This window comes from Phoenix dactylifera, chromosome 7 (assembly GCF_051530095.1).
Source record: "Phoenix dactylifera cultivar Ajwa chromosome 7, Ajwa_hap1_PhDact_Kaust_v1.1, whole genome shotgun sequence".
NCBI lineage: Eukaryota > Viridiplantae > Streptophyta > Magnoliopsida > Arecales > Arecaceae > Phoenix > Phoenix dactylifera.
The window spans coordinates 26,741,818-26,768,625 of NC_143196.1; the positions used below are offsets into that span (position 1 = coordinate 26,741,818).

At 47.4% G+C, this 26,808-nt stretch overlaps 1 protein-coding gene across 2 annotated transcripts; it reads left to right on the plus strand.

Annotated features, from left to right (window-relative positions):
• Positions 1–1,257: 1,257 nt before the first annotated feature.
• Positions 1,258–25,347, plus strand: LOC103720184 (Aldolase-type TIM barrel family protein). Of its 2 annotated transcripts, XR_015967436.2 has the most exons (8): positions 1,270–1,553; positions 2,811–3,023; positions 4,311–4,406; positions 20,568–20,713; positions 20,939–21,158; positions 22,475–22,689; positions 23,515–23,597; positions 24,844–25,305. XR_015967436.2 is itself a non-coding variant. In XM_008809781.6 (7 exons), the coding sequence occupies exons 1-6, from the start codon at positions 1,419–1,421 to the stop codon at positions 22,655–22,657; spliced, it is 993 nt and encodes a 330-aa protein (XP_008808003.5). In that variant the 5' UTR covers positions 1,258–1,418; the 3' UTR covers positions 22,658–22,689; positions 24,844–25,347. The 2 variants fall into 2 exon arrangements, 1 of the variants encoding a protein (XP_008808003.5); XM_008809781.6 differs by lacking the exon at positions 23,515–23,597 and having other exon boundaries at positions 1,258–1,553; positions 24,844–25,347.
• The last annotated feature ends 1,461 nt before the right edge of the window (positions 25,348–26,808 follow it).

Consider the following 26,808-nt stretch of genomic DNA (forward strand, 5'->3'; position numbering starts at 1 on the left):
GGCATACGGACATTAACCTATTTCATAGGCTGATAGCGTATTCATTCTCCACCATCCATGTTTTTTCATAATTTACAGCATGCAAAGCCAACTATAGAAATCCCTACTATATGGATCCTCCAGTCAAGACCCAAGGACCTAAACTTTGCTTAAGTCAATCAACATTAGAAAGGAGGAAAACTCTGATGAATGATAAAAGTAACAAATCCAAATTTATCTATCATTTCATGAGAAAGTAGATCGAGGAAGACCACAGCACTGTTCAAAACCTCTTGCAGAATATCACAAGTTATGCAAAAAAAAAAAAACAAAAACCACAGCACTGTTCAAAACCAGATCAAGGAAGACTTTAGCAGAGAGAATGTCGTGCATATAAAATCTTGAAAACTATGATTAAATCTCAAAAAAATTGTGCAAACTAGGTTAGATCTCACAGATTGGTAGAAAATAAAACAAGTAGGCCCAAATGATGCTCCCCAAGTGTGGCACGCCCCTCCTCCAAATCTTCCGACTATCCCCGACGACCCCCACCTCTCCCTCTCCCTCTCCCTCAAGTCCGGCGTCGTTGCCCTGTTACAAGATAAGCCCCCTTCGCCGGAACCATCTCCCGACCTATGCTAAAAAAAATACGGAGGACTGGAGGAGGGACATACCTTGGGACGCCGAAGAATGGGAAGAGGGAGATCCGCGGAATGGGGAGTCGGAAGTCGGGAGATCTAGGGCACCGAGCACGGAAGCGGGCTACTCTTCTCCAAATGATCCTCCGCCGCAGCTCAAGATCTAGGGCACAGCCGCACGGGAGATCTAGGGCACCGAGCACGGAAGCGGTCTACTCCTCGTCTCCTCCAGATGATCCTCCGCCGCAGCTCAAGAGTCAAGACCTAGGGCACAGCCGCTGCGCCGCACGGGAGAGAAAAAGGAAGGGGTCCAACAGGTGAAGCGGATGATTTATATATCATCCGTTGCGGGCTGCGGGCAAAGCACAGAGCACAGTAGTCACTAGTCAGTAGCACTGCGGCCCTGCGGCCCAATGGCCTGCATGTCTTAAAAAAATGATCCAAAAAAATTGGGTCGGGTCAGGTCGGGGTGCGGGTCGAAATTGGGCGGACCCGACCCGACCCGAAAAATAGAACGGGTCCAAATTTAGGACCCGACCCGGCCCCGCGGGTCCTAAAATGCGGGTCGGGTCGGGTCTTAAGCGGGTTGGGTCGGGTCGGGTCACGGGTCGATCCAACCCATTTGCAGCCCTAGCTGGGATCTTACGTATTCTAATTGGCGCCTGCGCCGCCCCGCGGCCAGTGACGTCGTTGCTTACGTGCAGACATGATTGGGATTCTTCCGCTCTCCATCTCTCTCTCTCCTCCTTCTTCTTCTTCTTCCCCTCTCTCCCGTTCGCTATTCCCCAGCCTCCTCTCGAGATGGGTTGGAGAGGGATTCTTGGGTTCGATTACGGCGTCGTCCAGGGCCCCCTCGGCCCCGACATCTCTGGCCCCGAGCTCGTTGCCGCCGTCGCCAATGCCGGCGGCATCGGGATCCTCCGTGCCCCCGACTGGGTATCGCTCCTCCTCTAACCCCCTTCTAGCCCCCTTCCTTTTAGTTTTTGGCCCAAATTTTTGTTCACTTATCGTCGATTAATCAAGACCCATCTCCCATATATATAAAAGAACTCCTTTGTTTCCAAAGGTGCCCCCCTTTTTGGTTGTAATCTATGGTTTTGGTTTGCTGGCTGAGGGAAGGAACTGATGGGCTTGCTCTAATCGAGAAGTGGGGACTTTCTATATTAGTTTAGAGCAACTGTTATTTAATTTCTCTGGTACAAATCAAATCTTGATTTTTAAAAAAAAATCTTTGAGAGATGAACGGATGATGGAAGGAAATGAGTTCAGCGGCTGAAACCTACCAATTTTGTGGTTTATAATGATCCATAATGCGATATTAGGCATCGCTTGTTGAATATCTATAGACAAGGTGAAGAAATAGGGGAGTAAGTACTGCAAATATAGCTACACTTTTAGAATTTCAAGCACTAAATAGATCTGCAAAAAAAAGCACTAAATAGATCACTAGGATCAGCACTGCATGCACTGGCTGTTAGGAAGGACATTGAGTGGATGTATTGATAGTATTGAATATTTCGTCAAAGGGCGGCACAGAGGAAAAAGCTCCTATGAAGAAAATAGAAGTGTCTTGTAGAATCTAATTTGGAGTGCATGTGCAGCTCTCCAATTGAATGACAAGCTACGTTTTATATGTGTGACGCGCGTAACATGTAATCTGTTTGTTAGGGTATAGACTTGTCTCTGTTTGACAAATTTGAGGGTAATAAGTCAGGTTTGGTTAAATCAGTGATGGATGATCTATATCAGAATCCATGACATTGAATATAAATACTTGGAAATGAAAAAAAGATTTTTTTAAGATCTAAGCCTATGTGTTAAAAAATTTCCAAAAAGGACAGTACCACTAAGGTAAGTGTGATTTCTTTTTTCTTTTCTATTGGTAGGCTATATATGTTGATAATTTGGATCACTGATTTTGATCGAAGCACTTTAAAGCACATGCAAATCAAAATTCACCTATTTTGGATGCTTCTAACTTGTAAACTAAGTTGAAACATTGTGTTATGCTACTAAAACTGCTATGTTCGGGATGATCTGATCCTTAGGGTAAGGGATTAACATATGATTTTGGTTTCTAAGCATTTTATATATTATCTATCATGCTTACTAAGAAGGTATTTCATAATTTACTGTATGATTCAATGCAGAGTGTAATCATCTCATGAAGGGTAATATTTTAATCTTTGCCAGGAAGCACCTGAATACTTGAGGGAGCTCATACAAGAAACAAAAACCTTGACAAACAAACCATTTGGGGTTGGCATTGTTCTAGCATTCCCACACAAGGAAAATATAAAGGCCATATTGGATGAAGGGGTTGCTCTATTGCATGTTTCCTGGGGAGAATACCCAAGAGAGCTTGTATCTGAAGCTCATCAAGCAGGTGTCAAAGTCATTCACCAGGTAAGTGCACTTATCCAATTCTTCAGTTTTTGGAATTCACCATTCTCGTCTGTACATGTTCGTCCAGTAACACTAATTGTACATGAAGGTTTATGCTTCATAACTTACAAAAGAAATATATTTAAAAGTTTCAAGTTATGCAGTATACCGGTTGTCTGAAACTCTTGGCTATAGCTATACTTGGTTGAAAACTTCTCTTTCACAATTGTACAGGATAAGGGTGTCGTTTAAGGGTTTCATGTTTTCTATTATGATCTGTAGTCTGATCAGATTTTAGTCATTTCTATTATGAACATTTCTTTAGAAGGAGCAGTAGACCTTTCTAAGTACAGGCTTTTTTAACAATTTATCTACCTAAGTTTATTTCAATCACAATATCAGAAACACTATAGAGCATGGAAGTACAGATTTAAAAAATTCATATATGTTTGAATTAAAACAGTGCACAGGCTGTCTGCTCAGGTGCCAATTTTGACAATGATTGATATATCAAATTTATAATGCCAACTGCCAAAAAATGGAATCATTTATGGCAAGGATTTAACTTTCCCCAGCTTGCTATAAGAATACCTGGTCTGTAACCCAGTGCATGCCATTCCCTCATTGCATGCATTCGGGGATCTGAATGAAAAGGAATTCATTTAATTTTATCTTTTGCACCCTCGCTTTCTATATCATATCTAATGGCGTCGTCATGCAGTCATTGTGTTGCAATACAACCTATCTATTCCTTGAGTCTTGAATTATGAATTTGCGCATTTATTCTTTCTCATCACTTTTCCAAGCATATTCCATTAACCTCTATGGCATTCATTAGCCTTTCAAGAAATAATGACACATGTATTTTCTGTCTCACAGCAGATCCTCTGTATTATTTGATGACTTTGGAATGACTTCTTAACATTTTGTAACTTGCATCGACTCCTTTACTTGTATTAGTCTTTTGTGATTATTTACCATTACTACAGTTTCTTTTATGTTCCTGATGAGCATGATGCTTGACATTTAAGCAAAATTTTCAGGATTTGCTTTAATGTTTCTACTAGTGAGATGTAATGTTACATGTTTAACGTTCTCTATTGCTACAATCTGTTGTCAAGGCAGTACTTATAATTATTTGTGATTTGGAAGGCATCTCATTTCCCAAATCATGTTGTTAATTCATTGCTTGAATATCGTTTAAGCTAGTAACAGATTCTGAAACATTAGGTAATAAAGAGGATTATTAAGGCTGGCTCTTCAGTTTTCACGTAGTTACGTGATTTGATTATTTGCTTTCTTATATAGGTTGGATCTTTTGAAGATGCAGAGAAAGCCAAAATTGCTGGTGTCGATGCAATTATTGTTCAAGGTCGAGAGGCTGGAGGACACATTATTGGCCAGGTATGACCAGACATCTAGGGCTGCAACTAACTACCATTTGTTAAAATGAATAAGAACTTAAAATATTAGTTCTGTGACTTGCTGGCATGCAGTGCTACAGTCATTTCAGTTGATCAGATATCTTTCTGCTTGTATACATGCAGAAGAGTATGTATTAGACTTGCATAAATGATATTTTCAAAAGCTCAAAACTCAAATTTAATGATAATAACATTTAAGTTTTTCGAGCGATACAACTTAAAAATTGGACAGAATATTAATCAGTCTTTCACTGAAATAAATGAGCTACAGGCAACCTTAGTGTACATTGTCTATCAGGTAAAAATATGTAATTCAGAAAGCACAAAATGTGAAGATGTTATGTTCATGTTAAGATGCATGTTCATACTATGAATGCTTTGTCCGAACATCCAATCCCCTTCATGTAGCATGTTGCCATCGTAGAATAAGTACTTTGTCCTTTTTGAACTTGCATTATATACACCAATTAAATTTGTTTTACTATTTCGCTAGATGAATTGGTGCATTTTTGTGACTAAGCATAGTGCATCATTAATTCAATTGTTGTGATTCCTGTTGTCTTGGCGGTGCAACTCTAGTGAAGGCTTGTTCAAGAGGCTAGTGAAAGATGGAAGACACCTCTGGTCATCAATGTTATGTTCTAGCTATTTTCCATGGAATAGAAAAGGAGAATCATTTGTATCAAAAAAAAAAAGAAGAATCGTGTACTCTATTATTATTGTATTCATGATTCTCTACTAAAAGTTCACATTTGTTTGTCTTACATCAGTAAGGAAGCAACCTCACCATAATAGTGTTACAAGACCTAGCAATGGAGATGCTTCCTTTGATTATTTAAGTGGAGGCAAAAAGGAATAATCTGATTACTACCACTTACCCTAGGATGACTCCTAAGCTTGTCCACTAAATGCTATAATGTGAGGCAAGAAAATGTAACAGGAAAATTTAATAAAAACAAGAAAAGCAAATAAAAATGAACTAGAAGGCGTGGATAGTTGTTTTTCAAAACAAATTTGGTCGATGGCTTTGTATTGGATGTAGATAAGGGTGGATTTCTAATCATGATAGTGCATGACTTTTGAAATCCTTCATATAGGTCACACAAAATTTGAGTGGCTTAGGATTTTTTTCGATGTTTAGAAGGGATTTCAGGTTCAGTTTCCTAAGTGTTAGATCATATGGTACTTATTTTGGAGTCTTTTGAATAAATTATAGGTACTTTAGGGAAAAAAATATAGGGATGGAGTTTTCTCTAATGATGACCGGTGGTGGAGATAGATGAGCTTAATATTGTAATAGATTTAGTCAATCTTCTTCATGGTTGAAATTGAGGTATTTTTGTAGACAAAGATGGGAAGATGGATGACCCATGGGAATTAGTTGGATGTAAGCAAGAACTAGAAGGGGAATGGCTCTTATACATTTGTTGGGGGAAAATGTCGTTATGCCCGACCGAACAGACCCCCTCCGAGCAGGGGCCGACCGAGCAGACCCCCTCCGAGCGGGGGCCGACCGAGCAGACCCCCTCCGACCCGGAAGCAGCCGAACGGTTCCACCAACCCGAAGACGCCCGACTTACGCGCTGAGGTCACATTCCCCCCCTGCGGCGCGACCGAAAGACCACACTTTGTCCTCGTCAACAATTAATGTGTATGGCCCCTGCAGGCACTCAGCTCACTCAACAATTAAAGCGTATGGCTTCGGTTGCTTACGGACATCAAGCCTCTTACGGCAAGCCCGCTTGGCTACGAATGATGGCATGACTCCACAAGGGCTTGAGAGCTTTGGCCTAATCTTCTACAATAACAGCATTGACTCACACGATCGAGTATTAATTTCTACCGCATGCCCAATTGTACGAAAGGCTGTTTGCCCCATCACATCACAGGTAACCCAGCCCCCTCTATAAAAGGGGAATTTCTCCATTTTGAGGGGGAGGAAGAAAAATTCTAACTACTTCTACCTCCGTTCATACACTTGCCCTCACTGACTTGAGCGTCGGAGGGCCGGCGCCGGACAGCCCGGCCACCGGCTTTTTGCAGGTCCCCCGGAGGATGCCGCATATCGCTGGATCACCGCTGTTCGCCAAGCCCTCCCGGAGCTCCTCCTCCTCAGCCGACGGCCGCCCCCGGGTCCAATTTCCAGCAACAGTTGGCGCTAGAGGAAGGGACCGAGTCGCGACCATGAAGTTCAGAAGCAAGGAAGCTTCTAATGCCTCTCGACGTCCTCTGCCTAGCCCTAGACACTCTGTCCAGAACTCATCCCCTCCGGCCGATTCGACTCCCCAAGTTCGGCCGGAGCAGTTTGATGCTCTGGTGCAGCAGGTCCAGGCCTTGGCCGCTGTTGTCCAAGGCCTGCAGCCCAGGGGTGTCCCGACAGCGCCGTTCCCTCAGGCCCCAGTTCAGCCGGTGCCTCCTGTAAGTGGACTGCCCCTCCAAGGCCAAGATCCCCATGTTCAGGCCTCCCCCTGGAGGGAACCCCCGGTGAGGGGTCCTGGTGACTGGCCACAACCGTCAGAAGCCGAGTCAGTCTCAGGGCAACCTGCGCCGGAGCGGACCGCCGCGGTGATCCCTCAGAGCGACGAGCTCGACAAGAAGGTCGAGAAGCTGGAGCGCCAAATTGAGGCGCTCCACGGCAGGAGGTTGGGACGCGATGGCGACTTCGAGTTCACCGCGAGGTCCCCCTTCTTCCAACAAATCGAAGATGAGTCGGTCCCGCCAAGGTTTAAGATGCCCCAGGTGGAGCCTTACAACGGCAGAACCGACCCCCTTGACCACCTGAAAAGCTATCGGGCCTTAATGGCCCTGCAGGGAGCCTCGGAGGCCATGCTTTGTAAAGCCTTTCCAGCAACACTCCGAGGAGCAGCTCGGCTTTGGTTTACCGGGCTGAAGCCTAGCACCGTCTCCTCTTTCGAACAGCTCGGTAGGCAATTCGCCAGCAATTTTGCTGCCAGCCGACCCCAGCGGCGGACCTCAGACTCCCTCCTCGATATAAAACAAAAGGAGGGAGAGTCCTTCAGGAAATATTTGGACCGTTTCACCGCCGCAATATGGGAAGTCCGGGAGCTTGACCAGTCAATTGCCATGTCAGCACTGAAGACTGGGGCCCGGTCTTATAGATTTCTCTTCTCCATCGAGAAGAATTTCCCTGCTGACCTCACTGAGATGCTGGTTCGGGCGCGGAGTATGCGAAAGCCGAGGAAGTCGTTGCCTCTAGACGGAGCGGGGCCGAGCTGACCTCCAAAAAGCAGAGAAGGTGTCGTGAGGAGCGCGGCCGTCCCAGAAGCCCATCTCCGCGCCGTGCCAAGAACCCGCCTCATCTGAAGAATCCAGCTCGGCTGCCGGGACCGCTCCGACCAAGGTCCCCACCTCGGCCGAGATCTCTGCCGCGGCCCCGCATACCCAACGGAAGGTACGAAAATTACACTCCCCTTACTGCTCCTCGGACCGAGATTCTCATGGAGATCGAGGGCCGGGACTATTTCTGGCCCCCGCCCCCGAGACGAGATCTCGGGGCCTGGCGTAACCCCCAGAAGTACTGCCGTTTCCACCGGGACCACGGCCATGATACGGAGGACTGCTTCCAGCTTCGGGACGAAATCGAGGCGCTCATCCACCGGGGAGTGCTCGATCGGTTTGTACGGAACCGGCGTGAAGAGAAAAGGCCAGTGGAGAATACCGCAAAGCCCGAAGATCCAAATGCCAACAGGCCCATCGCCGGCACCATCAACACCATTCGAGGCGGAGCCCCGGTCGGAGGAGCTACAGAGGAAGGAACCACCCCGAAGCGCCTGCGCGCCTCCGAAACCATCTCGTTCTCGGACGAAGACTTGGAGGGAGTTGAAACCCCCCATGACGATGCTGTGGTCATCTCTATGGTTGTAAACAAGTTTGATGTAAAACGTGTCCTGGTTGATAATGGAAGCTCGGCGAATGTTTTGTATTTTGATGCCTATTCAAGAATGGGGATGACAGAGAAGCAACTACGGAGGATGCATGCCCCACTGATCGGATTTACTGGGGACTCCGTTCCGGTAGAGGGCGAGATCGACCTCCTGGTCACGGTCGGGCTCGCTCCCCGAAAAAGTACCGTGAGGATGGAGTTCCTTGTAGTGCATTTGCCCTCGGCCTATAATGCCATCCTTGGACGACCAACGTTCTTCGAGCCGTGGTCTCAACCTGCCACCTGCTTATGCGATTTCCCACCAGCCAAGGAGTCGGCGAAGTCCGTGGAGACCAGGCGGTAGCAAGGCGATGCTACATGGCAACCCATGAGGCAAAGCAACCAGCCAAAGTATCGGTTCTAATGCCAAATAGCAAGCTCTCGGACGAAACTTTAGAGGTGCGGGTCGGCCCTAAGAAGAAGCGGGTAGAGCCCGGTGAACTGCTCATCCAAATCTCTTTACGTGAAAACTGTCCCGAGCTAACCGTGCAGGTCGGCTCCGGCCTTGATGCTTGCGAGAGAGATCGCCTTATCAGCTTCCTGCGGAACAACATGGACGTCTTCGCCTGGTCGTCCGCTGAAATGCCAGGGATAGATCCGGAGGTCGTGGTCCACCGACTCCAAGTAAAGCCAACCTGTAAGCCCATGCGACAGAAGAAGCGAAGTGCCGCCCCAGAGCGACAATGAGCAGCAGCCGAGGAAGTTGACAAGCTCCTTGAGGCCGGCCTCATCCGGGAGATATCTTATCCGGAGTGGCTCGCCAATGTGGTCCTTGTCAGAAAAGCTAGCGGAAAATGGTGCATGTGCGAGGACTACACCGACCTGAAGAAGGCCTGCCCAAAAGATAGCTTCCCGCTCTCTAGTATCGACCAACTTGTGGATTCCACCTCGGGATATGAATTATTGTCTTTCATGGACGCATTTTCAGGGTACAACTAGATCCGGATGGCACCGGAGGATGAAGAGAAGACGGCCTTCATCACCGACGGGGGCACCTATTGCTACAAAGTTATGCCTTTCGGCCTAAAGAATGCTGGAGCGACTTATCAGCGGTCGGTCAGCCAAATTTTTAAAGACCAAATAGGCCGAAACATGGAGGTCTATGTTGATGACATGTTGGTGAAAAGCCGAATGGCGCAAGATCATGTGACCGACCTCAGTGAATCATTCTCTACACTCCGAAGGTACCGAGTGAAGCTCAATCCAGCCAAATGTGCGTTCGAAGTCACCTCGGGCAAGTTCCTTGGTTTCGTAATTACACAGCGGGGAATCGAGGCCAATCCTGAGAAGATCCGAGCGCTCCAAGAGATGACGCCCCCGAGGACAGTCAAGGAAGTGCAACGGCTTACAGGCAGAGTCGCAGCTCTCGGGAGATTCGTCTTCCGATCGGCCGAGCGCTGTCTTCCATTCTTTGCGGCTCTCAAGAAGCCAAAGAACTTTTTATGGTCGGCGGAATGTCAGCAAGCCTTCGAGGAGCTCAAGTGCCTTCTCGCCTCTCCTCCGCTGCTCACGAAGCCTCAGCAGGGCGAGCTCCTCTACCTATACTTAGCCGTTTCTCCTGTAGCAGTGAGCTCGGTCTTGGTTCGAGAGGAGAGCAAGCTCCAAAAGCCGGTATATTACACCAGTCGGGTTTTGAGGGGTGCCGAGACTCGATACTTCAAACTGGAAAAGACCGCCTTCGCCCTGGTCGTCTCAGCTCGAAGGCTCCGGCCTTATTTTCAAGCTCACACGGTGGCCGTACTAACCGACCAGCCAATAAAACAAATCCTGCAGCGATCAGATCGCGCTGGTCGAATTACAAAATGGGTCATCGAGCTCGGAGAGTTCGACCTTGAATACCGACCCAGACCAGCGATCAAAGCGCAGGCACTCGCTGATTTTATAGTCGAGTGCACTGTGCCAGACGAGGCCGAGCTCGAACCTGCACCAGCAGAGCAGACCCCGAACTCGATGTGGACTTTGCATGTCGACGGTTCTTCAAACTCGGGGGGTAGCGGAGCGGGCCTCATCCTCACCAGTCCGGATGGAGTGGTCGCTGAGCAGGCTTTACGCCTTAAGTTTCCCGCCTCTAACAATGTGGCGGAATACGAAGCGTTCGTAGCCGGGCTTAAGCTAGCTAGAGAGCTGAAGGTCGAGAACTTGAAGGCCTTCAGCGACTCCCAATTGGTTGTAAGCCAAATTTTGGGGGACTTCGAAGCAAGGGAGCCGACAATGCAAAAATATCTCCAGAAAGTGCGACACCTCACCTCGACTCTGAGTTCTTTTCACATCCAACATATTGCCAGGTCGGAGAATCTCAGGGCCGACCAATTATCAAAATTGGCGTCCTCCCGTATGAGCGAACTCCCAAAAGCAGCGGCACTGGAGTACCTCCAGATCCCCAGCATAGAGGAGCTTGAACCAGCTCTTTGTATCGATGTTGAGCCAAGCTGAATGGATGAGCTCGTTAGCTACCTACAGGATGAAGTCCTCCCCAACGATGAGCGTGAGGCTCGTAGAGTCAAGCACCTAGCCTCAAGGTACATACTGTATGAAGGCAAGCTCTATAGAAGATCTTTTACTTCTCCCCTGCTCAGGTGTCTTCGCCCGTCGGAGGTGAATTACGCAATGCGTGAAGTCCACGAAGGCATCTGCGGAAACCATTTGGGAAGCCGGGCACTGGCATACAAAATTTTGCGCCAGGGATACTATTGGCCAACGCTCCAGAAGGATACCCTGGATTTTATTCGGAGATGCGACCGATGCCAGAGGAACGCCAACATCCAGCGCCGACCCTCAGCCCCTTTGACCTCGATCAGTTTCTCCTGGCCATTCGCTCAATGGGGAATTGACATCCTAGGACCATTTCCCTTGGCGACCGGGCAGAGGAAATTTCTGATCGTCTTCATTGATTATTTCACAAAGTGGGTCGAGGCTGAGCCGGTGGCCCGGATCACCGAGCAGAAGATGCGGAACTTCGTTTGGAAGTTCATAATCTGTAGATTCGGGCTCCCCCACATTCTCATATCAGATAACGGCCGCCAGTTCGACAATGCTCGTTTCAGAGAGTTCTGCTCGAAGCTCGGCATCGACCACCGTTTCACCTCGGTCGCACATCCTCAGGCAAATGGAGAAACCGAGGTAACAAATCGTACTATTTTGCAGGGACTCAAAACCAGGCTCGACCAGTCCAAAGGACAGTGGGTCGACGACTTATACAACATCCTGTGGGCTTATCGGACTACGTTCCGCGTACCCACCGGCGAGACTCCTTTCAACTTGACATACGGAACGGAGGCCGTCATCCCGTTGGAAATCGGACTCCCTTCTCCGAGAGTAGAATATTATGATGCCAACTCCAGTGCTACGCAACTCAGGAACAACCTAGACCTCATCGAGGAGACGAGGGAAGCCGCCCGAGTTCGCTTGGCGAGATACCAGCAAAAGGCGGCGCAATACTACAACGCCAGGGTCAAACTCAAATCCTTCAAAGTGGGGGACCTCGTCCTCAGAAGAGCTGAAGCCTCCCAGCCGACCGAGCAAAGGAAGTTGGCCCCGAATTGGGAAGGACCCTATCGGGTCGTGCGCGTCCAACGACCCGGAGCGTACAAGCTGAAATACCTCGAAGGAACCCCTATTCCACGAAGTTGGAACTCCGAAAACCTCCGGGTGTATCATCAATAGGACCCCAAGGGGTTTCTTGTTCTGAGTATGAATTTATCCTCTTCATAGTAATTTTTGCTATCCTTTATTTATGATCGTGCTTCTCCTAATAAGAAATTTTGTGACTCTTAGATAATCTATGCGATCCCGCTAGGATACTATAATTGACGCCGGGCAATCCCGGGCGCCTCGGCCAAAAGTTCGAGATACAGTTATCGAGCTCGGCTCGATCTCCATCTATCGAGCTCGGCTCGGTCTCCATCAGCTATCGAGCTCGGCTCGGTCTCCATCAGCTATCGAGCTCGGCTCGATCTCCATCAGCTATCGAGCTCGGCTCGATCTCCATTAAGTACCCCGACTAAGGTCGGGATGCCCCCAAGTGTCGACAGTGCGTCCCCAGACCCCTCGACACTCGAAAAGATGGGGTAGTACCTTCGCGGTCCCCCACATGCACTTCCTCGACCAAGGTCGGGATGCCCCAAGTGTCGACAGGGCGTACCCAGACCCTTCGACCTCGAGATGACGGGATAGTACCCTCACGGTCTCCCCGAAAATAAATGTTTGTGGTCATCCAAAAATTCGAGATGCAGCCCTTGCTCTATCGAGCTCGGCTCGATCTCCACCTATCGAGCTCAGCTCGATCTCCGTCTATCGAGCTCAGCTCGATCTCCATCTATCGAGCTCGGCTCGGTCTCCATCATCCACCGAGCTCGCCTCGATCTCCATCGACTATCGAAGTTTGATCTCGGAATCAAATACCTCGATCGAGGTTTGGGCGCCTTGAGGCCTGCGACAGCTCTATGCACGAGCCCAAAAGGTTACGACCCCACGCTTCGGATTAAGCTTGAGGTCGTCCCCTACAACGAGCTGAGGTACCCCTGAGCAATTCGCGGCACGGGGCATATATCCCCGAGAAGGTACGCCCTGATCGGCGCCTATGTCCTATTTGATACGCATCTCATTTATTTTTGTGTTGGATATTTAAATGAAAATATCGGGGTCCTCCGCCGAGCCGATTACGAGTTGGAGTCTAGCCGAACCCGCACGCGCGAACCCTAGTTCGGTTCTGCAGCTCGGTGAAATTTAATCCCGAGCCCGGGGGGTTCGATGATAGGAGCCGGAAGCTAGAAGCTAGCAACCTAATAAGATGATCGGAGCACGACGCCCCACAGTTGGGGCCCCGAGCTCTATAACCGCGAAACTACGGCCCAAGCCTAGGGGCTCGGCTAGCTCGGGGGGCTCAAAGTGCCTCAGCGGCTCGAGAGCCCGAGTAGCAGAGACATCCCGAACACGGACTTGGCGAGCTCGAGTTTAAGAACTCGGACGAGCTCAAAGGCCTTGGAGAAACGTTAGCCAAAGAGTGATCTGTGAAAGAACGAAAAGAACAAAGCTGAAAAGGAATATTTCTATTCAAAAGCCCGGAGGCTAAGTACAAAATTAAGGTTCAGCCGCGCAATAGACAAGAGCTAACCTTTTGTTACAAAAAAAAAGAGAGAAAAAATGCAAGAGACCCTAAGGGGCGGGTGCTGTGGTATCTTCAGCCGAGATCTCTCCGGGCTCGACTTCGACGACCTCGATGGCCTCGACCGCCGGACCTCCTTCGGCAGTGGCCCCGACCACGCCGCCTTCGGTGCTCTCGGGCGCGACCTCGGGGATAGCCGCGACACCCTCGGGAGCGTTTCCCCGAGCAGCTTCTTTGGGGCAGCCTCTGGAACTGCCTCTCCGGCCGTTTCGCACGACCCCGCCCCGAGGCCTTCGACTCCAGCTCCGGGCTGAAGTAAACTGGGATCAAAATCGGGGCAGAGCTGGCGCAGTTGATTGCGGAAGTCATTGAACCCCTGGATAAGGCCGTTCACGGCTTCCTCCTCGAGCAGCTCTTGAAACTCTTCCGATTCTCGGAAAAGCCGGACGGCATCCTGAGCCCGCTCTTGGGCCTCTTTTTCCCGAGCTTCGAGCCGCTCGGCCTTCTGCTCCGCTTCCTTTGCTCTCTGCTCGCGGATGGCGAGCAGAGATTGCGCCTCGGCCAGGCGAGCCTCGGCGGCCCGCAACTCTGATCTAGCCAGAGTATGAGCGGCCTTCTCCTCCTCGAGCGCCATCGATAGGAGCTTGATTTCGTCCTCAGTGGCGCCTACTCTGAGCAAGAGCTTCTTCTTGTGGAGCTCGAGCTCCGCCAGCTTTCGCTCGGCCTCGTCCAGTGCCCGTGAACTCCGACGGGCCCGCTCTTTGTAATCCGCCCCGAGCGAGATCAGCGTCTCGACCTCGTGAAGGTGCTGCGACCAAGGCAGAAATTAGGCCGAAAATTAAATTAGAGCATCAGAGCTAAAAGCATAGGGAATAAGTGACAGTAAATGAAAGACTTACCCGAACAGCGAAGAGGCGAGTCGACTCCAAAAATTGGTTCAGGCTCATAGCCTGAATCTTCGCCCTGTCGGCTGGAAGAAGCGCAACGCGGAAAAGTTGCCGCGCCGTCTCGATATTCTCGAGGGCTGAGTCGCCCTCGGACACCGTCCACTCCACAACATAGGACCACCTTTCTTGTTGGCCCTCGTTCTCCGACGGGTCGGGGAGGCCAGACCTTGTCGCCCCCGGCGAAGGCGGCCTCGCAGCCCCTTGGCTGCTGCCCGGCTCGGATGCCGAGCCCTCGGGTCGGACGGGAGGCCGACCAGGAGTCTGCGAGACCGGCACGGGGCACGCGAGCGCCACAGCGCCCCCCCTGAGCTCCCGGGTTCGGAGCTCGAACCTCCCCTCTTAGCATCTTTGGAGGGGTCGACTTGAGGAGCGCTCTTCTCAGCGGCCCCGTCAGCCGAGTCCTTTGCCTTTTTCTTCGGTTCGAGCGGTTCTCCTCCGAGCTCGGCACCTCTCTTCCGGAACCGAGCGTACAGAGCTTCGCTCTTGGTCACCATCTTCGCGATATCTGCAAGGACGAGCAAGATAAGTTGCAAGATATTGCAAAAAAAAAAGAAAAGAGAAGGAAGCCTTTCTATTACCGCCCTTACCCTGAGGACGCGCCGAGCTCAGACCGACATTGACTAAAGCGTCCTCACTCACGAGGCCGCTCAGAAGAATGCCATCCCCGAGGCCGCGAACGGCGTCAAGAATCCCCTGCTCGTGCGAGGAAAGCCTGGGTAGCTTGTTGGCAGTCTTGAGTCGGCTCGGCCTCCACCTAGGGTCGAACCCCCACGTCCGCTCGGAATCCAAAAAGAAAAACTTTTTCTTCCAATCGTGAATAGACGACGGAGCTCTCTGGAAGAGTGGCCGACCCGTCCGAAGGGCGATATAGAGCCACTCTCCGTCTTCCGGGTTGGACTTCAACATGAAGAGCCGCCGGAAGACATTCACGGAAGACGGGATCCCGTATGCCATACACAATGACAGGAACCCGATGATCGTCCTCCATGCATTCAGAGCAAGTTGCGCAGGGACAAGTTGGTACTCCCCGAGCAACTCGTTCACGAACCCATGGAAGGAAAATCGTAGGCCGGCCCAGAGTGCCTCCAAGTACACTCCGATCCGACCTACGGAGGGATTCGTTAGCCGATCCCCCAACCCAGCGGGTTCCAAACGGAACCCTCGCTGAGGAAAGAACCACTCCTCGGCCATCTCAACCTCCAACTCGCTCATTGAGGACCCGATTTCACTCGGACCAAGACCCATTAAAGAAAAGGAAAAAAACAAGAGAGGAGAGAAGATTGGCTCCGAGCAGATGAAGAGAGGGACACCTGTGGGAGCTCACCGGAAGTAATGGAGAATCGGCTGCTTCGGACTGGGAAGGAGATGGGAAGAGGACGAAGGCAATGGGAAAGAAATGGAAAACGGCCAAGGAGGGATTTATATATAAACCCCTCTGACGGCCCAGATCTGCGAAGCGGAGTGCTGCTCCCCGCCCAGATCATGACGCGTGTCAACCCTGGGAATTAATGCACTGCTTTCAATTCGACCCGACGCTTCGAATATAGAAGCGTCTCGTCGGATCGCGCGGTCTCATCATGAGCCCACGACACGAGGACGCTTCGAAAAGCGAAAAGGTACTCTAATAAAGCGTTTCCGAAAGAGAAGACGCCGCCCATTAAAGGCGCCTTGAAGCGCGCGATAATTCAAAATTTTTCTAATCCATAACCGAAACTACTTCCCGCACTCGAACCTGCGAGCAGCTCGAGCTCGGAAGTCGGAGGGTAGTGTTGGGGGAAAATGTCGCTATGCCCGACCGAGCAGACCCCCTCCGAGCGGGGGCCGACTGAGCAGACCCCCTCCGAGCGGGGGCCGATCGAGCAGACCCCCTCCGACCCGGAAGCAGCCGAACGGTTCCACCAACCCGAAGACGCCCGACTTACGCGCTGAGGTCACATTCCCCCCTGCGGCGCGACCGAAAGGCCACACTTTGTCCTCGTCAACAATTAATGTGTATGGCCCCTGCAGGCACTCAGCTCACTCAACAATTAAAGCGTATGGCTTCAGTTGCCTACGGACATCAAGCCTCTTACGGCAAGCCCGCTTGGCTACGAATGATGGCATGACTCCACAAGGGCTTGAGAGCTTTGGCCTAATCTCTTACAGTAACAGCATTGACTCACACGATCGAGTATTAATTTCTACCGCATGCCCAATTGTACGAAAGGCTGTTTGCCCCATCACATCACAGGTAACCCAGCCCCCTCTATAAAAGGGGAATTTCTCCATTTTGAGGGGGAGGAAGAAAAATCCTAACTACTTCTACCTCCGTTCATACACTTGCCCTCACTGACTTGAGCGTCGGAGGGCCGGCGCCGGACAGCCCGGCCACCGGCTTTTTGCAGGTCCCCCGGAGGACGCCGCACATCGCTGGATCACCGCCGTTCGCCAAGCCCTCCCGGAGCTCCTCCTCCTCAGCCGACGGCCGCCCCCGGGTCCAATTTCCAGCAACAACATTGAATCCAAAGGATAGGGCAAAGCCTCTTGAAAGAGATGAAGGTTATCATGTCAAGAATATTTTTCTTGTATTATTCAATGGTGAATATAGTTGGAATCAAGGTACGCTATCTTGGTACCAGGTCTTATATTGGTGCCACCTTGTCATTGTGTCGGTACACTTGGTATGGGGCTGGTTCGGTGTACCTAGTGACAGTATACCTTCCATACCAAATATTGGTACCAAAATGGTACGATACGGTATACTCCGTACTAGAGATGAGCATCGGGCCGTGCCGGGCCCGGCCCGGCCCAGGCCCACCCGGCCACAGACCAAACGGGCCGTGCCTGGCCCGGCCTGTTATTAAACGGGCCGTGCCTGCACGGCCCGCTTAACCTAAAGGCTAAGCCCGGCCCGACCCTAGGCCCATGGGGTGGCGGGCCATGCCGGGCCGGCACGGGCCATGCCAGGCACGGAACTTAGACCACCTACGCACTGGTAAACGAAAATCACCTCGACCAGATCTATTGAATGAATCAGGCCGCCCTAGGCACGGCTCGTCTGTCCAAAAAAAGGAAATAAAGAGAGAAAAGAAAAAAAGAGAGAAAAAAAAGAAAAAAAATACATGTTTCTGGTTCATCTTCCTCCCTCCGTGGCCTCCTCTCCGCGACCGCCGCAGCGCCCCCACCCTTCGCCGCATCCGCACCGTCGCCACCGCCGTTGAGATCGCCGTCTCCCCGGCCAACCAGGCCCGCCGCTTCCGCCGCCGCCAGCATTATCGTCTCGCCCGCTCCCACGGCCGCAACCGCCAACTCGAGCTCTCCACCACAAAGTTCCGCCAACCCGAGCTCTTCTGTTGCGCTGCCGCCGCAAAGCTCTGCCATCCTTTGCATGCACGCAGCACCGCCCCACCTCGCCGCTTCCGCCTCCGCCCCAACCCGCATCTCCGCCTCCACCTAGCCAGCCCCTTTTGTCCCTCTCCTCCCCCACTTCTGCTGCCCCCGCCCCCCTTCCCCCTCCTTCATCTTCTCCGATCCCCCCCCCCCAAAAAAAAATTCACTTTCTTCTCCTTCTCCCTCTGATCTTCCCCCTTCAGCTGCCCCCCCTCGTCTTCCTCGATCGCCCCTCCCTTCCCCTCGTCATTTGCTTAAGGGTTCAGGCCCTTATGGGCCGTTCCGGGCTGGCCCGCGGGCCGTGCTGTGCTTGGCCCACGAATCGTGCCAGCCCAGGCCCTTATGGGCCGTGCCGGGCTCGGCCCGTGGGCCAGAAATCCTTAACCCAGCCCGACCCCCTTTTATGAGCCGTGTCTAGCACAGCCCGTTACTGTATCGTGCCGGGCCGCCCACGGCCCGGCCCAATGCCCACCTCTACTCCGTAACAAGGTTTGCCGTACCGCTACCGGTAGGCGTACCGATCGTACTAGTTTAATCGGTACCGAATTGGAACACTCTTCCCCGGCTCCGGCGGGGAAGAAGAAGAGAACGAGAGAGCGAACGGGGGAGGGAGAGAGGAGAGAAGAGGTTGCCCGCGGAGGGCCGCGGGGGGCCGGCGGAGGTTGGGGGGGAGGCGGCGAAACCTGCAGGGGGGCGGGGGAACCCGCAGGGGCGCGGTGGAGGCCGAGGCCGCGGCTGCGGAAAAAAATATAGGATTTTTAAGTGAAGTCGGCAAATCGGTTTTCGACTTCACTTCAAAATTCCTAATTTTTTTTTCCGCGGTCGCGTCCCCTATTTCGAAAGAAACAGGAGACGCGGCCTCGGCCTCCGCCGCCCCCCCACGGCCTCTCCCACACCCTCGCGGGCTCCGCCGCCCCCCCTCGGCCTTCGCCAGCCATCCACGGCCCTCCGCGGGCGGCAGAGGCCTCTCCTCCCTCTCTCTCTTCCCTGTTCTCTCTCTCCTAAACTTCGTCTTCCTCAACTCTGACGTACCGGTTTCTACGGCTCCGACGTACCAGTTACACGCCGGACCGGTCTGATACGGCCCGAACCGGCCGGTATGGGCCTGTTCGTCAGACCATGATCCATACGATCTAGTCGTATGGAATGGTGTACTATGGTTGGAATCATCTCTATGGCTGTACTAAGGCCAGTTTGCTTTGGGGACAATGGAATTGGGTTAACCTGGTTAACTGGAATATTTTTGGAGAAAATTAGAGGATAAAATGTAACTAATATTGGGAAGATTATGGTGGTTATGGTATGTCTGTGCATGAGAACATTGCATGGATGGGTCTCAAATGGAGGCAAGGAGACTTGTTAATTATTTGTTGTTTTCTGGGATCTCCTTTTACTTTAGATATCACGCATGAATTTGGTGAATTCTGGTGTGGTGGAGATAGTGAGAGGGGTACATTGTTGAATGAGGTGAAGTAGACAATTCCTTTAAATTTGTGTTGCCACAGCATTGGTCAGAAATTGTTGCTTTGATTTTTCTTCAACACTTCTAGGATAAGCTCTGTCCGGGACCCCTGAAGTGATTGCTTTAATTCCAACTTTTCCCTGTTATCTTTGTTGTTGTCCAACACAGGATTACGGGAATATCAAGTCTAAGCTGCACATCATTTATAAGTAAGAAGAAGAAACATGCATATATTCTTATGGGTGATTGTACCAGCATATCCCCTCTTCCTGGGTTATGGATAAACTAATACACTATATTGGTGTTGGACTATAAAGCTTTACTGTTATTTATGCAACATGTTGTCTGTACTTGATGCCTCATTTATTTACGGGCATGTTTGACTGTGTAACATGAAAACTTTTTGCTTATTTGTTAATGTCAGCATTAATGCAATAAAACATGTTGTATAATGAGATGCTTTATGCACTATTGGGTTTGTGAAATGGGGTCTATTAACCAGTTCAGAATTGGAGATATTTTTCTATGTTTATCTGCAGATTGCAAATATCATGAAATTTAAACTCAGCAGAAGCTTGTTATATAGTTTTATCTTCTGAAGAATGTTTGACTAGAACTACAACTCGCTGTGTACCACTTGAAATGATTGAAATCCAAGTGGGCTGATTGGATGTTGACTTAAGGCAATGCAAGATGGCAAAGCATGTTATCTCCATTAGCTGAAAAATTATAATTATACATACATACATACATATATATATATATATATATTCTTTTTTCCTGGTGCATGAAATTAACGACATGGTTGTGCCTTTTTCTGAGAGATAAAAATTAATGTTTTCTTCTGCCATATATACATATAAATTTAAGTCAGCCAAAAGCTTGATATCTACTATCATCATACTTGTTTAGATTTAAATAGGTATAAAGCATGTCCTGTGCAAATGTCGAGATGATAGTTAGTTTCACTATAATTTAGATTTGCCTGCAATTGATTCATATCAGGTAACTCTGTTGGGTGGTTTGCTTGAAGGGCTTGGGCATGCAAGAGAAAGGGGAGGGATGACTCTCCTGAGTTGATCATCACATAAATATCCCACTGCACTAGTTGCTAAAAGTTTAGCCACTTGTGAAGCATTTTGCTGTTATGACTTCAGCTTTTGTTGAGGGACCTTTTTCAGCTTCATCTTCATATGCATGTATATATGCTTGCTTTCATGGAAATGCTATTGCTGTCTCCTGAATGTTTGAAGAACTTACAGTATCATTGAGTGTTAGGTTATTGTCTCTTGGCATTTTATCTGTTTTCTCTACAGGATGGATTGATACCGTTGTTGCCAAGAGTAGTTGATTTGGTTTCAGATTGTGATATCCCAGTCATTGCTGCCGGGGGTATTGTAGATGGCCGCGGCTATGTTGCTGCTTTGGCCCTTGGTGCTCAGGGTGTCTGCCTTGGAACTAGGTCTACAGCATGCTGTTTTCATCTCTCTCTCTCTCTCTCTCTCTCTCTCTCTCTGTGTGTGTGCGCGCGCGCGCGCGCCTGCCTGCCTGCCTGCATGTGTGTCTGTGTAAATGTGTTTCTAACATACCTATGCATGTGCATACATATGTTTGTACGCGCAAGGCTCAACAGTCGTCTTAAGTTCATTGCATTTGCTTACCCATGTATGGTATCTTTGATATGCAGGTTCGTTGCTACTGTTGAAAGCTTTGCACATCCTTCATATAAGCAAAAACTACTGGAATTTGATAAAACTGAGTACACCAATGTATTTGGTCGGTCAAGGTGGCCTGGTGCTCCACATCGTGTACTGCAAACACGTTTCTTCATAGACAGGAGGCATCTCCCAGTTCATGAAAATGAGGAAAACCAGCCTGTCATAGGCCATTCAGTAATTCATGGCATGGTAAGTCCCTTTTAGCTGTAGATAAATTTGTAAAATTTTCATTTGAAATATGAGACATCCAATTGGTATCCTTTAACACATTTCAGGAACTGTGATTCTTTGCTTGCAATTGATAAAAAATAATTTTTTTAGTAAGGAGCTGTTCCTAGAACAAAGAGATGAGCAACTCTGTTCATGCTTTGATGCACTACTGTTTTTTTTTTTGGTACAATGAGAAGTCTGAGTTAGTTTATGTATCATAAGTTATGCTTATATCTTTCTATCCTGCATGCTATGCAGCTGTTCATATTGAATAATGGGCCATCTCTTTGAAATTATGGTTTATAAGATATACTTAACAGTTTATTGTGGATGCTGGAACAACCATCCTCCCATTATACATATCTAGATTGTTATGTAGGGCAACTGATATGTTGTATTTGTACCTTTAACAATTGCAATAGGGCTCTTCCATTTTTTAAGTTCTTCTTGCAGGAATAATTCATTGGTGAAAAATTAGGGTAACAATATGTTATACAGAATTTGGAATAAATTCAGATATGATTGAGTGGTACTAGGGCTCCCTCACCACACTTCAATATCTTTGATAGTTTGAACAATACATGAAAACAACTGAAAGGGTGGTTCTTTTTATGTAGGGTCCAGTAAAAATAAAGAGAAAGATCATCCTGTTAATTGCTTTTACGAAAATAAACTGAAAATATGTGAGTTACTTTCTCTGATGAAGGTATGCTTATTCAGCATACAAGACTGGTTGGAGAAGTTATCATTACTATGAAAAGGGATTTAAGTATGTCATCTTTAGTCTGTAGCTTATGAGGAGTCCCACATTGAATGGCCTAGATTAAGACCTTTGTTATGGTGATTCCATGCCTCTTTTCTGATGAACTCTGAAATCAATTTGGATCTGGAAGACACGGCATTCAATTGAATCTCTGGACATTGCCAAGTAGTTATCAGTTCATGTGGTTAGGGAAGCCACTCAAATGCTCAAAGATCATGTAATTCAGTTTACTTCTGTCCTGTCCTTCCATTAGAAGCCTATTTAATTTAGTAGGAAAAATATTCTTGTGACAGGCCCCATGGTTTTTCTCTGTAGCTTTGTAATGTCAAAACCAACTTTCAACTCATGGTATTCACATTTTCATTACCATTCAACTCAATATTGTTGGCATTAGTGTAAATAGCAGATGTCATGCATATATGTGATGATGTTTTTACTCTCAAAAATTCATTGCATTTTTTTGCCCTGTTAAGATATATTGACATGGTATAGGATAATGGTTGTTTCTTAAACTGACAGACTCTCTTTGCAGAAAAAAGACATACGTCGTTTTTCCGGTACTGTTCCAAATGCAACAACAATGGGTGATATTGATAGCATGGTCATGTATGCTGGTCAAGGCGTGGCGCTTATCAGGGAGATTCTGCCTGCTGGTGAAGTGGTGAAGAGGCTAGTTGAGGAATCACAGTCCATTATTCAACAACAATTTTCTTAAGAATGAGTTTGGACAATTATGACATCTTACAGGTAATAGTCAATCTAATTTGATAAACTATTTGTCCCATTCATTTATGAGTTTATGATTGCATAGCCACCATATGAACGATCAATCTCGATAAGGTTTGCAATCTTGGTACTGGATCCCACACCGAGACCATCTTGGTATAGTGTCGATGTGCCGGATATGGGATTCAGTTCGCTGTATTGAAACTCGTTACACCCCCCTACTGTTGTACCAGTTCTGTACTGGTAATACACACCAGCACGAGCTGGTACGGTATAACATGAATCTGGATCTTCAGGTGTAAACTATGGAAAATAGTTCATATTTTGAGTTCGGGATGTGGGAGGGTGGCGGAAAGCTGGTTGCTGTTTTGTTAATTGTTTATTTAATCCTATCCAAATCAGGTAAGTTACTATGCTAAACATCGGTAATGAGAGAGGCTTAAGGTTCAACTTAGAAGGTTACAGATCTCTGTGTTTGGTGCTACAAATATTTCTTACAGTTTCTTATTTTTTGGGCCTTGAGACACAAACAATAAGAATTTCTATAGAAAATTAACACAATATTTGACCCTAAGTAGTGTCACCCTAGTTTCCACGCTTGAAATTTCAGAGTTTATATTTTACTAGCATCATTTCTTTCACTCTCATTCTGTCTCTTTTGATTTCTTTTGTTGCCGATGCTGATATGGTCTTCTACCAGTTATAGCTATTAAAATAAACTATTTGCCTCTACGATTGACAATTTATGCAATCGGCATTTAGTAATTCTGTAGCTGCAAATTCCCATGAACATTTTGGCTACTCAAAGATATTAATACTAATCAGCTTAATTTGGATTATTCTCAGATGAACATTCTGGTCCTACCATATTGCTTTAGGCTGTGTGCTGGTATGCACCATCTGAACCATCTGATTCTTTACCCACGCTGGTATCCCCACCTCCACATGTATCACATTTTATACAGTTCATTAAAGTTGAGGTTTATGTACGTCTCTCTGTGTTTCTTTTCTTTTTTTTTTTGATTGTAAGAGTTAGGGAAGACCTAACTCAGAAAGTCTCTCTCTGTGTGTTAAATAAATTGGCATGGTACCAGGGTGGTTGTGCTTCCAGTAGAGATCATAGAATGAGCTTATTAACGGAAGTTGAGCTGTAAGGCACTAAGTCCATATGGAGACATTTGACCACATTCATATCTGCAATGGCTCAATATTTTTTTTTTTTTTTGGACCACCCGAGTCTATTATTTGATCCCCATTAATTCTTCACCCTGGGGAAAAACTGACCGTTGCCATCCAATGCATTAGGGGCATGATCTTGGACCAGTCTAGAAAACTGATTCTGCTACCTGCTTGTCCTCTTCTAGATATATCATCCCCCATCTTATTGCCAACTCTTGAATCCAAGGTTGCATTGTAAAAGTTCAGGCTATAGAAGTAGCTTTTTGATTCAGATGGTTAGATAAAAATAAACAATTGAAATAAAAAAAAATGAAGTCCAGTAAGCTACTAATCTCTTTGATTAGATAAATTATCACTTTTATATTGATAGATGCTTGTCACTTTAAGCTTTTGTATATGAAAATCAAACTCTATTAGAATCTTGGGTGGAATGCAGTAGACATTAGCACAGACACAGGTTAATTGAGGGGATTTGATGTATAGCGGGGTGGTTGTAGTAACCTTCTAAACAAATCTGGACCTTATGAAGTTTAGGAATTTCATATGGATGGCCTGGAATTGCAAGGGAAAATGTAGATATGATTATCTAATTTGGCATGGAATTTCCGCTATCCATCTTATATCCAGTCAGGTCTGCATGCATCTTATTAGCAGGACTTCTACTCAAGCTAGCAAGATGTTTAGAAGTGTAACTCTTTTCCTCCCATTTGTTAATCCGATGATGTTAAAAAGCATAACGAAAATGCTAATCTTCGTAAGCTTGGTAGCCCTAGCATCAGTCTGTGGGTAAGATTTATTTTTTGACATGGATATTTTACTAGGTTGATCCTTGAGTTGTTGATGAGGATGATGAGACTTGTTTTAACTAGAAGTATAGTTAGAACCAAGTCAGTTGAGACATTGACATGGAATTATAACCAAAATTTTGGTGTCTTCTGAATCATAGCTTAAGCCGAAGATGATGACTGACCCTAAGAGAGACCTTGTTATTTGCAGGACTTCTAGAAGCCTAAGAAGCTCAGCTAGTGGTGATGGTCATAACTGGTGAAAAGGTGCATCAATTGGATTTTGGTGATCGGATTCAAGTTGTCCATTTCTTCCAGATTGATGAACAGGTGCAGGAGTATGGATGGCATGTGCAGAAATTGAAATAGAGGCTTATGAGTATGGCATGTGCAAAAACTGAAACCAGTTGCAAAAGCACCCAATGATTACTATTACTGATAATTACTAGAGTATAGCACAGCTGCATTTGTGATCATGTGAGATTTAGTTAAACATGTAATCCGATGATCGATGACATATATTTTGGTATTTGCTTTACGTATACCATGATTTATTATAATGTTTTTTTTAAAATCTTTTTAAAGACAATTGCTTATAATAGACCATCTTAAGCTAGTGCAACTCTGTAAGAAGGCAAAAGAATGGTGTTATTTTAAACAACAATTGCTGGCAGATTATAGTGATATTTTATTATTATTATTATTATTGGTACAATGACTATGTGGGTCTTGCATCAGTACAATCAATAAAGTCAAAAAAAAAAAAATTTGGCGAAATGGAGGCATAGACACGTAACTCTCTCAAAAAAAAATCTTTCAAATGCCTAGGAGGCAATTCAGCCCACAATTTTGTTCGTCTTTCAGTAGATATGGATGGCCTGGAAGAAGTCATAATCTCTTACTAGTCTGAAATATTTTTCTGTATTTGCAACTCCGTATCCCCAGAGTATCAAAATAAAATGATACTGTTCTGGAAACTCTGTTACGCACTGACCTTATGAACAGCATAACGGCCGTTATTTAATTAGATGCCGTTATACATATAAAGGACAGCATACTATTTGACCGTTATAACGTCCGTTTTAATTTCCTAACGAGGAGGGAGGGGAAGATAAGTAGACAACCCCTGGCTGGCTCCAGTTCTTATGTCTGTAGGGGAAGGACTCATCATTGCCCTCACCTGCCCGGTGAGCGTAGTGCGAGGTATAAAATTTGGAGAACCATTGGAATGTAACTTGAACGGTTGGAAACGGGTGGTACGCCGAGGCATATGAATTGGTGACTGGATTCGAGGCCGTATCTTGCCTTGGTGCTCCCCCATGTGAGCAACTGTACGTCCCTCGGAAAATTATGCACCCGTCTCTACTGTCCACCTTCCCCCTCCTCTTTTTTTTTTTTTATTTTCTCCCCCTTCTTGCCTTCCCTTCCATCAAAAAGGTCCTTTTAACGGAGACTCTCTCTTCTCGCATCTTTCTTTTCCCACTGATGCAGTCTCCTTTTCTTCTCTTGTTGTATTCTTTTCTATTCTCTATTCTCTACGGTCGTTTAAGATAACGTACACATTTTACTGTCATAATCTCTCTCTCTCTCTCTCTCTCTCTCTCTCTCTTTTCTGCTATCTGCCAACCTTCTGCTATCTGCCACTGTTTGACTAATCTCTGGATCTACCCAGAGGCAAACAAATGAGTAAAAACGCAATAAAAAACAAGAACCTCCTCATGATTCCTTGCAGCCTTTTACTTACTCTACTCTCACACTATCAGAGTAAAAGCCTCTGCCACTCGGCGACTCCCTCCCTCCACTTCCCTATTCTCTTTCTCATCTCATTCATTCATTTGGTGGCAGTCAAACCCATATTCCCAAATGAAAGTGATTGTTTGTATTAAATCTATCTTAATCACTGCCTTTCCTTTTAGCCTCGCTGTTTCCATCACTTCCCCACTCTGTATAATGGTCATTTTAGAGCGCGCGAGAGAGAGAGAGTAGAGGAGGCAGACGCCTGTGGCTTCCGTATTGAAGTGGAACCATCTCATTTGTCAATTTCCCATGTCTTGTTCTTTTCCACTGCTGCTTTCTCTCCCTTGTAGAGGCGAGACCACGCTCATTTATTTCTCTCCCCGCCATCTCCCTAGCTTCTCTTCAGAATGGTGAACTCTAAAGCACTAAAATAAGCACA

What these genes read in the sequence shown, in the direction of transcription:
- LOC103720184 (XM_008809781.6), top strand. Translation starts at nt 1,419, where the DNA reads ATGGGTTGGAGAGGGATTCTTGGGTTCGATTACGGCGTCGTCCAGGGC. An exon ending in TCCTCCGTGCCCCCGACTGG is followed by an intron (nt 1,554 to 2,810) that starts GTATCGCTCCTC and finishes AATCTTTGCCAG; the next exon opens with GAAGCACCTGAATACTTGAG. An exon ending in GTGTCAAAGTCATTCACCAG is followed by an intron (nt 3,024 to 4,310) that starts GTAAGTGCACTT and finishes TTTCTTATATAG; the next exon opens with GTTGGATCTTTTGAAGATGC.